The sequence below is a fragment of the Glossina fuscipes genome, unplaced genomic scaffold (assembly GCF_014805625.2).
Source record: "Glossina fuscipes isolate IAEA_lab_2018 unplaced genomic scaffold, Yale_Gfus_2 238, whole genome shotgun sequence".
NCBI classification, from domain to species: domain Eukaryota; kingdom Metazoa; phylum Arthropoda; class Insecta; order Diptera; family Glossinidae; genus Glossina; species Glossina fuscipes.
The window spans coordinates 139,342-152,033 of record NW_023998581.1 but is presented as its reverse complement, the minus strand read 5'-3'; the positions used below and the strand labels follow the sequence as shown (position 1 = coordinate 152,033).

At 34.6% G+C, this 12,692-nt stretch overlaps 1 protein-coding gene across 2 annotated transcripts; it reads right to left on the bottom strand.

The window, feature by feature from the left end:
• Positions 1–2,833: 2,833 nt before the first annotated feature.
• LOC119642645 (probable cleavage and polyadenylation specificity factor subunit 2) lies at positions 2,834–6,709 on the bottom strand. Of its 2 annotated transcripts, XM_038041861.1 has the most exons (6): positions 6,597–6,709; positions 5,584–5,651; positions 4,596–5,519; positions 4,077–4,543; positions 3,372–3,616; positions 2,834–3,318 (listed from the first exon to the last, which is right to left on the bottom strand). In XM_038041861.1, exons 1-6 carry the CDS (start codon positions 6,675–6,677, stop codon positions 2,851–2,853), a joined length of 2,253 nt encoding a protein of 750 aa, XP_037897789.1. In that variant the 5' UTR covers positions 6,678–6,709; the 3' UTR covers positions 2,834–2,850. The 2 variants fall into 2 exon arrangements, with proteins under 2 accessions (XP_037897789.1, XP_037897790.1); XM_038041862.1 differs by lacking the exon at positions 6,597–6,709 and having other exon boundaries at positions 4,596–5,502; positions 5,584–5,649.
• Between the last annotated feature and the right edge of the window lie 5,983 nt (positions 6,710–12,692).

Sequence of the window (12,692 nt, the reverse complement as noted above, 5' to 3'; positions counted from 1 at the left end):
AAACACAATAATCGTGCATAAATTTGATTTTTTTTTTCTTTCCCTTTGATGGAAAAAGTTCGCCACCGCTAATAATTATCTGATCTAGTTACTTAGGGCAAAAATCTTATGTATTCTGACGAACAGACAATTATGATCTACTTGTTTGCTATTCCTGGAAGAAAAACTTTAAAAGGACTCAATGATCACAAAAATCTATCCATCTAAACGATCTACAAATTCTTGCTCCAAACGCTTTCTCCGTTCTGTGGTTTCACCTTTTTCCGCCTGGGTAACGCTTTGAGGTGCTGTGATGCTTAGGTGTGCTTAGGTGTGCGCTTAAACAAAAGACAACTGCATTCCCTTATTCGGTAATATTTTAATCATTTAAACAATGATTAGAATTTATTGGAATTTTTGTTTTCATAAATATGGTTAACAAATCGTTTTCGTGAAAAAGGTGCAGATCTATATGACACAAATGCAGATGCCTGACAGTTAATTAGATCTTTGGGTGTGAAATTTGGAAATTCTTCATTGTTATGCGAAAAGAAAGGAAAAGAAAAAATTTGATGGCACTGCTTACCTTTATGATTTCGCTTTTCAATGGTTTCAAAGGTTTACAAAAATGTAAGAAGCTATGCAAGTAAAGGTGTGAAAATATTGTGAAAATGTCAAGACAAATTAGAGTAAAAAGCATAGAAATTCGCTAAAGCTTTATCTTCAATAAGTATATAACGATCTTGTCGATTCGTAAAATAATCATTCGACAGAATGGCTCCTGATATAAGTATAGCATCGTCGAATAAATATATTTTCATATGCTGCAAGCCTAATAGTTCATTCCAACGTGGTGGTATCCAACGTTTAGAAATTGTCATCCTTATAAACGTACATAGTAAAATGTTATTTTGCACCCAATCTATTCTTAATGAAAAAAGGAATTGTTAGCGATATATATGAGAAAAGAGATCGTTGGAGTAGTTACGATCCCGCCAATCATCGCGAAATTATAGAAGAATATGAGAAGGTGGAAGAAGCTAAACGGCAATTAAAAGCTGAAAATATAAAGAATGGTTAGTAGAAACCTCCGAAACTTCTATTCCTATATACATTGCCGGAAACTGTTTATTAAATTAGATCCTGATGCGGAAATATCTCGCATGGGAGGCTCATGGTAAGGTGGTCGATGTTCATTTATTGGCTGAGCCTACTAAGCTGGAGCTATTACAAAAGGAATACGAGAAAAAGAAGGAACAGTTCAAATCAAGTGTAAGAATCGGAGGTCAATTTAGTTTAATCATTCACAACGTAGCGGCTTTTGGAGATTGTTTTGAAAAATCTCCTACTAACCTTATGAGATCCAAAAAATATAATAACGAACATATTAGCAATTGGGATTTTCTCTCATAAACAGTGCCTCTACTAGTGCTATATGACTTTACTCTTTTTATCTTAAAAACTTGTACCACTGTATAACTTTGTTTTACCGTGCAATAATATATTTTATTTTTTTTCAGACGAAGGAACATATTGTGGAAAAGTACCGAAGATTATATAGAATATTCGCGTAGCGGCAAAGTCATCAAAGGAATGGAAAAACCCAAAGCTCACAGTATATATGAGGAGGATATTTATCTTAGTAATATATAAACTGGGATTATCTGGGAAATATGAAAATCTCATATTAATTCTTTCCATATATTCATACAAGTGCTTGAAATATAATATATAATCTTGTATATATAAATGTATAAAAAATATGCATTCATCTCCCCTTGTACGTCTCCTGAATAGTTTTATACAATTTTTATAGGCGTGGCATTAGCCAGGCTGCCGGATGGACTATCTAAGCAAGTATCACATTTCGGATTCCAAATTGGCTAGAAATCTTATTTACGTTTATTGTGTTACCGCAGAATAGAAACGACGAGGCTGGTTTAAAAATTTCTGAAAAGAAAAATGTTCAACGATTTTTCGTTGAAGTTTATAAGAATTTTTCCGTTATGAGGTAATTTGCTAGCTAAAAATGGCGACAATCATACCAAATCCCACCGATTTGAAGTAAATCTTACAAAATACAACAGCTGTAACAAAATCATATACCCAGCTGCTACGATTTTTTCCACCACTTTCCATTTAACAGAGACGCTGATGGCTTCGCTGTTACTTCTTCCAATTTAACAGATGAGAGGGATTTTTTATTTTTCTTATTTATGAAAAGCAACTCTGTGCTCTCTCCGTTCACCACACATAGTACGTTTCCTTTAAAGAGTATAAAGGAAAAAGCTAGCTAACGGCTTTTTGTGAAACAGAAGAAATTTGGCAAGCGCAAAAAGAAGTGATTTGAATTGAATAATTAAGAAATTAAACAAAATCTACCACAAAAAAATATATAAAAAAGTGCGAAATAAAATATAAAGACACAACTGCAGTTTTTAATACATATATATCAAATTAAGTGTATTAAAATTGTTACGTATATCTAAAATTTTGTATGTTAAAGTTATTAAATATATCTAACAAAGAAAATAAGTACATTGACTGGTAAAAGCATTTTTAATTATTTACAATTTCATTTATTACCATGGAAGCCCATCTGAGATTCGCATAGTTTTCCTGGGAATCTCGTTGGTGTCTCCTTATTTTATATCATACTGTATAGATAATTAATTAATAAATTAATTAATAACCTCCAAATATTCAAAAGAATAGCCTTCCAATCAGAATGCATGTTCGTTAAAGTAAATCAAACTTGCAGTTTACATTTTTAACCTCAGCACAAATAGTACTTACGTTTATTCATACAACAAAAACATACAAGTATGTGCATATTTGCTGGGTAATTAAGAAGTTTATTAATCGATAAAGTCAATAGCAAGCATATTGTTCGTATAGCAGTTCACGTATTCTGTAATACTCTTCAGATAGACAACCTTCCATAGTTACTTTTCCCGTATCAATACGTCTTAAAGCCAAAGTACCATTACAGCACCAAAGCACACCGCCCGAAAATTCAGAGTTGATATTGTGGCGCATAAGTACTTGCTTAAAATCAGACAGCTTCAACTCGTTAATTAATACAGCATTATGCACCGGAATCTCATCGGCCTCTAAGGATTCTAAAGTAAAAGTCTTGTCTTCTTCGGCGGCCTCGGTAACGTCGTTATCGCCGTTACTTTCGTTGTTTGGAGATTCTATAGCCTGCTTGCGCATACCTATACGTGCGTCCACCCACGCAATTTCAGCGTTTTTACTTTTTTGGAACTGCAGTTGGGTTACCAAGCCTTCAGTAAGTCGTACTTGATAGATATGAGTCTCAGTTGTCACATCTATGATCTAAAAATAAAATTTGATAAGAAAATGGTTTATTGAAAGACAATATTCAATACCTCCCCTTTGTGAGGAGTGAAAATCCTCGCTCCGATGTTTTGCTGGCAATGTTTGGCCACCACTTGTGTGGCGTCTTCGCTGCCGTGGACTACAATGACCCGCCTTGGTCTTAGCTGTGAGAGTATTTTCAACATAGATTCACCATCAGAACGACCCTCAAAATCTATTCGTTGTATTTGACAATTTATTTCTATAGTTTTACGTTGATTAAAGCATTTAGTAGGCTTCTCCAGCAGCTGGATTTCTACAAATGGATAATATCGATACAAAATTGTGGCAATTATTTGAGTTAATTTCTTGCGTTTTGTTTTGAGTTTTATTTAGCGTTTCTGAATGGTTTCTTTGTGTTGTCTACGTCTGATTCTGAGCAATAAGCTAAGAATTGAGCATAAGCTAACTCATAGCCGACATATATTGCCGATATTTTCAATATATGTTCTCGAGCCACTGAAACAATGATTGCTTCTTTTATTACTTTCCGTTGAAGGGCATTAAAAAAGTGACAATAATTGACACAGTTGAACAATTGCAATTTGCAAATATAAAACTTAATAGCGTTTTCCTTTCATGCTTGTCTTGTAGAATGAACTTTTGACCATCGATAAGACATATCTTTGACATTACTTACTATCTTTCGAGCTTATCAAATAAACATTTTTTTCAAATTAAAGCAAAAACCAGTAGGAATGAAAACCTTGTCTTACCATCTTCAGTTTTACTTTTCTCCCCTTTCATCTCTTCCTTCTTGATATTTTCTTTGTTATGCTCTTCTAAACTGGCTTCATAATTCATATCCGCTATACGATAATCATCCAAATTGATTACCTCGCCATATTCATCACATTTAATTTTCTCTTCTTGAAAGGGAAACATGACGTTATGGCGTTTATTGGATTTAAAAAAACCGGAATGCTGTCGCCCTTCAGATCGTATTACAATGTCATGTTTGCCAGTAATTATGCTCATTTCAATATCATCGTCTGAGTCCGAACTGCTCTCTTCTTCAACGTCTTGCTTAACGATAAGACGATTAACTTTTTCTCCTTGAGTACGTAAATACTCTTCCAGTTCAGCTCCCTCCAATTCAACGCGTCGCCTAAGGTCAAGCTCAATTTTACGCCCCGATATATGATTGTCCACCAAATCCGTAGCTAAAGTACCTTGAGAAGTTCTTTAAGGCAAATTTTTAATAGCAACCATACATAAACTAGTTAAAAAAATACCTAGAGGTGAATATAACACTATTGATAGGATTTCCAGCCCACTGAACAAACAATTCGCGCGTAAAGCCACTTTCTAAATCTGGTGTACTGGCCAGTACCACTTTGGGTCCCGGCAGTAATGACAATTCCGCCAAATTATGACATAACTGCATATGTTTAAATTGAAAAGGATTATTACGCGCACCTTCAAACGTCTTCATCAGTTTATCGCTCATCCATTCGATTTGCGATTTGGCAAACTCCACAACATTATAACTGAAATTATTTAATAGAGCCAAAGAATAAGCCATCAAGCCGGATTCACGATTCTTCCACAGTTGATCAAGCATGTGAGCTAATTCCAAAACTCGCCCTGCTGTATCTACTGCTATCAAAACATTGCCGTTATTACGCACAGTCTGTAAAATATTCGTCATTAGTTTTTCATCCCGAGCTCGTCGTCGAGCTTGTTGGTACAAAGCGTTGAATGCATCGGTTATTAATAGGGACGGCCGTTGGAATCGTTCTAATTCACAGCCATTTAGATGACGTTCTTTTTTGTGATTGAAATCCATCGCGTAAACAATATCTTCTTCTCCCACCTTAAGGATTTTCCAAATTGTGCCACCTATCATATGACCCGCGGGCAGCGGAGTAATAGTGATCCCATATCCTTTGCCTTTTAGGCTAAAAGTTTGATTATATTTTAATTGAATAATTTTATCGAACGCCGCATCAACATCGTCCAATGAAAACAAATCAAAATCGTACATATTAAAATGAGACATGTACAAATCATACATAAACATTTGACCCATTTTATGGACCGGAATCGTAGCATATATGGGACAATTTAGGCCTAGTTTGCCGACTAGGTAAGGTAAAGCCCCCAAGTGATAAACATCGGGATGCGACAGTAAAACAGCATCTATTGTATGAACATGTCTTCATGCATTAAAAAAAGGTATGTTTTCATATTTCTTAATATATTAAAAGATGATTTCCTTACCTCTTCAAATCTTTAATAAAGTTAGCATCAAATTTCTCATCCCAGCCACAATCTAGTAATATACGTACCTTCAAAATTAACCAAAAAATAAAATTATATAGGCACATATATATATGTACATAGATGTATATAGGTGCTTGCGCGTGTTTTGATCAGCGACATTTATTGGTGAAAATCATATAGTAGTAGCAGATTCATTCAGTGTATACAGACGCTTATTATGGACCGCGCAAAATTGCATTTTCGGCATTCATTACTATTATTGATTCCAAGAAATTTGCTGCCGAAACCCATTAAACACTTTTAGAAGCTTGCGGTGAAATGTTGCTAAAAACATCAATAATAGCGACTAAAGTGGCTATCACACGAATTGACTAAAAATGCGGTTTTGACTATTTGTTGTAAGATTTGTGAAGCCTACACTCTTGCAACTCGAGTAGAAAGTTCTGCCAAACTAAGCGTACTCACCAAAAAGTGACAGACCAGACATGGCGCCTTCTGAATACTGCTTGTTCAGACTAATGCACCAAGGCATGAAGATGTTTGGATGGCTGCCAAACGAATATGTGTTCTATCGACAGGGTATCGTTATGTTGCCAGTAATATTGGTAAAAGTTATAGAAAATGATAGAAAATATATTGATTAATATATATTATACCATTTTTTCTCAATTATTGCTTTTTTCATACGAAAAAATGATCAAAATACCGGCAACACCTAATATTTATTATATAAATTAATAAAAATATATAATTGTGTTTTTTTGTCTGTTCAGGATTAAAAAAGTTCTGCAAAACTACTGAAGAAAAAGAATATCATTTATTTTATATTTGTACTTTGCAATAACAAAACAAGCAATCGCTTTAAATAAATGATAATAAACGGGAATAATAAAAATATTTTATTTTTTTTTATAGAAAACTCATAAATTTTGAATAATATTAATATTGGAGCGCAAATTTTATTTACATGGCAAAAGTGAATGCATGTGTATTGTATTGTTTATACGTACCTCATCCACTTGTAGAATATAACATGGGGGCGATTCATCCATTGCTCCGGATATTGTGTACAGTTTAATAATGGATGTCATTATAGTTTTATTTTTATTTTATTTAATCTTACTGAATTATTTAAAAAATCTAGACACTCAAGCGTAAAATAAAAATAAATCTAATCCTAAAGTCTTCTTCTTATTCAAATAAAATTTCACAGGAAGCTGGCTTACCCATATTAGAAAAAGAGTTGCCAAATCCTTCACCATTATTAAATGTAAATAAACTTAATTATTGTGAATTTACGGAAAGTAATTCAAAAAACCTTCACTTTAGAAATATAAGGTATTTCAATTTTTATATTTGCATTTCAAGTTTGCGAAAGGTAAATAAATTTATCATTTATTTTTACTTTTTATTTCAATGGTCTGATTGGTCAACCGTGAATTATCAATCTTTCCATAGATCATCATTTAGTATCGCTATCATTGATAAAGCGAGAAGGAGGAACGAACAATAAAAGCTCATCACTCTACTCCATATATCGCCAACAGGCCTAATCCATTTTACTAAACACAACAAAGAAGAAATGTAAATAAGGTATTGTTGCTAAATAATCAAGCAATGTTGGGAAATATACACACATTAAACGGAAAGGTTCCTTTGTTGATATTTTGCTATTTAGCAGTAGAGGAGCATCGAGATTGCCGGAAAAGGAATCGTGTAAGATGTAGAAGTCCTCTGCGCTGCAATTCCTCTTATGTCTTTTCTCATGTTTGCCTGTTCATCTGCGCCCGTCCAACTCTGTAGCGTCTGCGATAAACTTTTTCCCGTTCACGAAAATGAAAATAACTTCTTGTAAGAGAATTTGAATATAGCCCAAACCTGTCAAACGACAGGGCTACAATGCAACAAATATTGAGAACACATTTGTTTTCTCCATTTTAGGTCATTACTCATAAACTACACCATATTCGTGATGTGAATTCTACAAAGATAGAAAAAGTTAACTACGCCCTCTCTATATTATAGAGCATAAAAACTGCTTCCCCTTTTTTTATATCCTATACTACTTCGAGATATATTAAGTTTGCGAAGATGTATGTAGCACCCAGTTAGGACCTGAAATAAACACATGCTTTACTATACCTGCTTGAATAGAACTGTCTGTGTGTTCATCTAATTTCTGTCTATGTATACTTGTGTTCAACCTACAGGTCGCAATTTTGAGATATTTTAATGAAATCTGGTACACTGACGTATTTTGGTTCAAAGACGAACGCCGTTAAAAATTGCTCGTATAGCACAAATTTTCGACCATTCTCTCTATAACGTCTTACCTTGATAAGTCGTTATATGAAAAATTATTGTAATTTGCAGAAGAGTAAAGAATTGTGTTAATTGGTGCGAAAAATTTGGTTCGGATGTGAAGAGTTTAAAAACACTCTGTTATATGGAAACTGAATCTTTAAATATGTCCGACAAATTATATTTTTTTAGTGTCTAGTTGCTGATCAAAATCTGCCTATCGTGTGTGCCCTATTCTGAACATTTCTGTAGTGAACACCCACTATGTTTAAAATTTCAAACAAATCCATTCAATAATTCTTCTTCAATATTCCAATTTTCGTGAAAATCCTCATAAGGGTAGGATCGAAAAAATAGGCCAAGATGATTCAAATTTGGTACAGTTAATTTTTCTATATTAAATTACTATTATGATATAATTTTCATCGTGAAGCGTTGAAAATTATACCTTTTTGTCGTTTGAACTTCAGTTTACGTTATATGAGAGCGAATTCAAAAATTACTCCAGCCGGTACAAAGTTTTCATAACAATTTAGAATGCCAAAATATTACTACTTAGCCACTTTTTTAGCGAAATTTTGAAAATTACGTTTTTTTCCGCCCTAGTTCTAACCATAAACGATGCTAACTAGCAATTGAGTGTACGTACTATTATAGCTCTCTTAATCGGTTCTCGAGAAACCAAAAGTTTTGGGCTCCGGTGCAAGTATGGTAGAGTGTAGTAGGGTGGAGTCTGCGGCTTAATTTGATTCAACGGGAAACCTTACCAGGTCCGAACATAAACATGTAAGACAAATTGATAGCTCTATCTCGAATTTGTGGGTGGTGGTGCATGGGCTTTCTTAGTTCGTGGATTGATTTGTTTGGTTAATACCGATAACGAACAAGACTCAAATATTTTAAATAGATGATTTTGGGATTATGGTGGTGAAGCTTTTATGGCCTTCATTTACGAGCACAGCAAAATGTGTGAGTGGTTAAATGTGTCCATAAAAGTGGATAAATGTGTTCATGAAAGTATCAACGTGTATTTCCTGGACCAAGAGGTGCGGGTAAACCGCCGAATCGCTTTCATGCTTGAGATTGTGAACTGAAACTGTTCACATGAACTTGGAATTCCCAGTAGGTGTAAGTCATTAACTCGCATTGATTACGTCCCTGCTCTTTATGCACACCGCCCGTCGCTACTACCGAATGAATTATTTAGTGAGGTCTCCGGACGTGATCACGCATGTTATGTGTTGCGGATGCTTCGCAAAGATTGGCCGAACTTGATAATTCAGAGGAAGTAACAACGTTTCCGTAGGTGAACCGGCGGAAGGATCATTAAAGACATTCCCAATCCGAAAGAAATAATTCGTATATAATATGAATTTAAAATCGAATGATACATGCAATATCATTAAAAGTATGAGCTGTTAAAATCCGCTGGAATGTGCATAAATATAATATGGAAGATTCGACCTCGATAGACGGTCGACTAAATTCTAAATGATATAAACGTCATTTGACGGAAGGCTTCTATCCCTTTGCGTAAACGCGCCATTAAGGTACGCTGAAAGGTGCATATATAAAAAATTTATTGTACATATAAAATAAATGTTGGCGAATGAAGGCCAAAATAATGGGTTGATAAAAGTTAATTTGGTTCCTATGTTTTAATTCCGCTCAATAATGATGAATTTTAATAAAAAGAATCTAAGCCATTCGCAACATAATTGTAAAATGTATGTATAAATGAAATTTATTTAAAAGGATTTTTAATAAATATGAATTAAATTGACATAATAAAACATAAACGGAAATTGATAATCACTCGGCTCATGGGACGATGAAGAGCGCAGCAAACTGTGCATCATCGTGTGAACTGCAGGACACATGAACATCCTTGAACGCATACCGCAGTGCGCCCTGCAAAGTAGTTTAATTATATTATGAAGTGCTGCTTAGACTACGTTTGTTTGACGGTTGTAAGATTGTGCAAATCAAGTTGCTTAAATAATTTTATTATAATGTATGTTACATTTTTTCATCTCTTATTCAGGGCAGGAGGAACGTCTAGTATATAAAAATAAAAGTATCTACGTTTGCCTTCTTTCTTGACTTTGAAAATTTGAGGGAAAAAGAATAATATTTCTATAAAGTACAACCTCAACTCATATAGGATTACCCCCTGAATTTAAGCATATTAATGAAGGGAGGAAAAGAAACTAACCAGGATCTTTTTAGTAGCGGCGAGCGAAAAGAAAATAGTTCAGCACTAAGTCACTTTGTCTTTAATGGCAACTGTGAGATGCAGTGTATGAAATATTCAATTTTAGTATGTGAAATTAGCGATTTGAGTCCTTTTTAAATGAGGCCATTTACTCAAAGAGAATGCTAGGTCCGTATAACGTTAACGATTATTAGAGAACAATTCTAAAGAGTCGCGTGCAGCACTAAGTGGGTAGTAAACTCCATCTAATGCTAAGTATAGCCATGAGATCGAAAGTAAACAAGTAGCGTGAGGGAAAGTTGAAACGAACTTTTTCCGAGATTTACGTAAATCGTTGTCCACATTTTAGTTTACCTGAGGATCCTTATCATCCATCAATATGCATTTCCTTTCATCATATTAATGATGGTTTGTTGAAATGCCTTAATGTGCCAAATCAAACTTTTTTAAATAATTATTATGATTTTCATAAAATTAATATTGTATTACTAAAACATCGTCTTTCACATCTGACGCTTGATTTCTCAACCGGTAGTATTGAAAGCTTATTGTCATCGTTCTACAATATATTAAATCAAGCTATTTCTACATCCGTTCCGATCAAACAGCGCCGTCCTCGAAGCAAGTGTCCCCCGTGATTTAATAAGACAATTAAGTATCACAAGAATAGAAAAAACTCGCTATTCAAAAAATAATCGAAAATTGGCTCTGCGCTCGACTATGTCGCTTACTCGGTGGCGAGGCATAGATTTAACTCCCTCAACCATCATTATTACTGCAGATACCTTCAGTTCATTAAATCCTCTCTGTTTGCTAATCCTAAATACTTTTTTAAATTTGTTAACTCTAAAAGAAAAATTTCCACATATCCCTCTCATGTTTCTTTTAATGGCTCTGATTCCTCGGATGATTTTGAAATCTCAAATCTTTTTGCCGAGTATTTCCGACGAAACTTTTCGATTGGTAATTTCGATTTATCAGCAAACTACCCATATCCTATAACTAACTCTGTCTCAATTTCGGAAGATGACGTTTTTAAAGGGTTGAGTTCTCTAAAATATTGTTGTGCGCCAGAACCTGATGGAATTCCATCATGTGTACTTAAATCTTGCGCTGTCGAGTTATGTGGTGTGATCTCAAAGATATTTAACCTGTCCTTGGATTTAGGTGTTTTTTCCCTTCATGTTGGAAGAGTAGTTTCCTTATTCCTATCCACTAAAGTGGAAGTAGACAATTTGTTGAGAGCTACAGAGACATAACCAAGTTGAGTGTCTTGCCCAAATTGTTCGAGCGAATTGTGACTCAGCATTTGACCTTTGCCATTAATTCGTATATTTCTCCGCACCAGCACGGCTTTCGGAAAGGGCGATCTACAGTCACTAACTTGTTAGAGTGTACTTGTCATGTTTTCAAGGCTTTTTCTAGTGGCTCTCGCACTGATGTCGTATACACAGACCTTAGCAAAGCAATTTATACATCAATGATGTGCTTCAGTGAGATCTTAATGTATGCTGATACTGTGAAACTGTTTTCTTCCTTTTCCGTAGAATCGCAATCAAATCATCTTCAAAGTGATTTGAATAATTTGGTTGCATGGTCCTCTTTGAATCGTCTGAAACTAAATCTAAATAAATGTAAGAAGCTTTCTTTCTCAAGAAGGAAGTCATTCATCACTCAGTATTTCATTGATTCGAACAAATTGGAAGACGTCGATTTGTTCACAGATTTAGGCGTCTATTTGATTACAGGTTACGTTTCAATTTGCATAGTGAGCTCTCGTGAAGCAAAGCTAAGTCCGCGCTTGGTTTTATAAAGAGAGCTTGATGATCCTTATATTACGAAAACGCTTTACATGTGTTTGGTTAGACCTTTACTTGAGTATGCCTCTGTTCTATGGTCTCCTTCATATAGGTGCTACGTAGATTCAATTGAATCTGTTCAAAAGTAATTCTTGCTGTTTGCCCTTAGAAATTTGGGTTGGGACTCGATTGCCTTTCTTCCACCTTATGAAAATAGGTTGCTTCTGTTATCCTAAGGAGGTCACTTAGGTCCCATTTTATTTAGTTTATACATTAACGATCTTCCATCGGTGCTTAATTCCAGCCAGATCTTAATGTATGCTGATGATGTAAAACTTTTTTCTTCCTTCTCTGTTGAATAGCAATCACATCAACTTCAAGGTGACTTGGATAATTTTGTTGCATGGTTCTCATTGAATCTTCTAAAACTAAATCTGAGTAAATGTAAGAAGCTTTCTTTCTCAAGAAGAAAGTCACTCAGTATTTCATAGATTCGCATAAGTTTGAGGACTTCGATTCGATTACAGATTTACGCGTTCTATTTACGTTTCAACTTGCATATTTAGCTCTCGTTAAGCAAAGCTAAGTCCGCGCTTGGTTTTATAAAGAGAGCTTGATGATCCTTATATTACGAAAAGCTTTACATTTGTTTGGTTAGACCTATACTTGAGTATGCCTCTGTCGTGTGGTCTCCTTCATATAGGTGCTACGTAGATTCAATTGAATCTGTTCAAGAGCAATTCTTGCTGTTTGCCCTTAGAAATTTGGGTTGGGACCCGATTGCCCGTCTT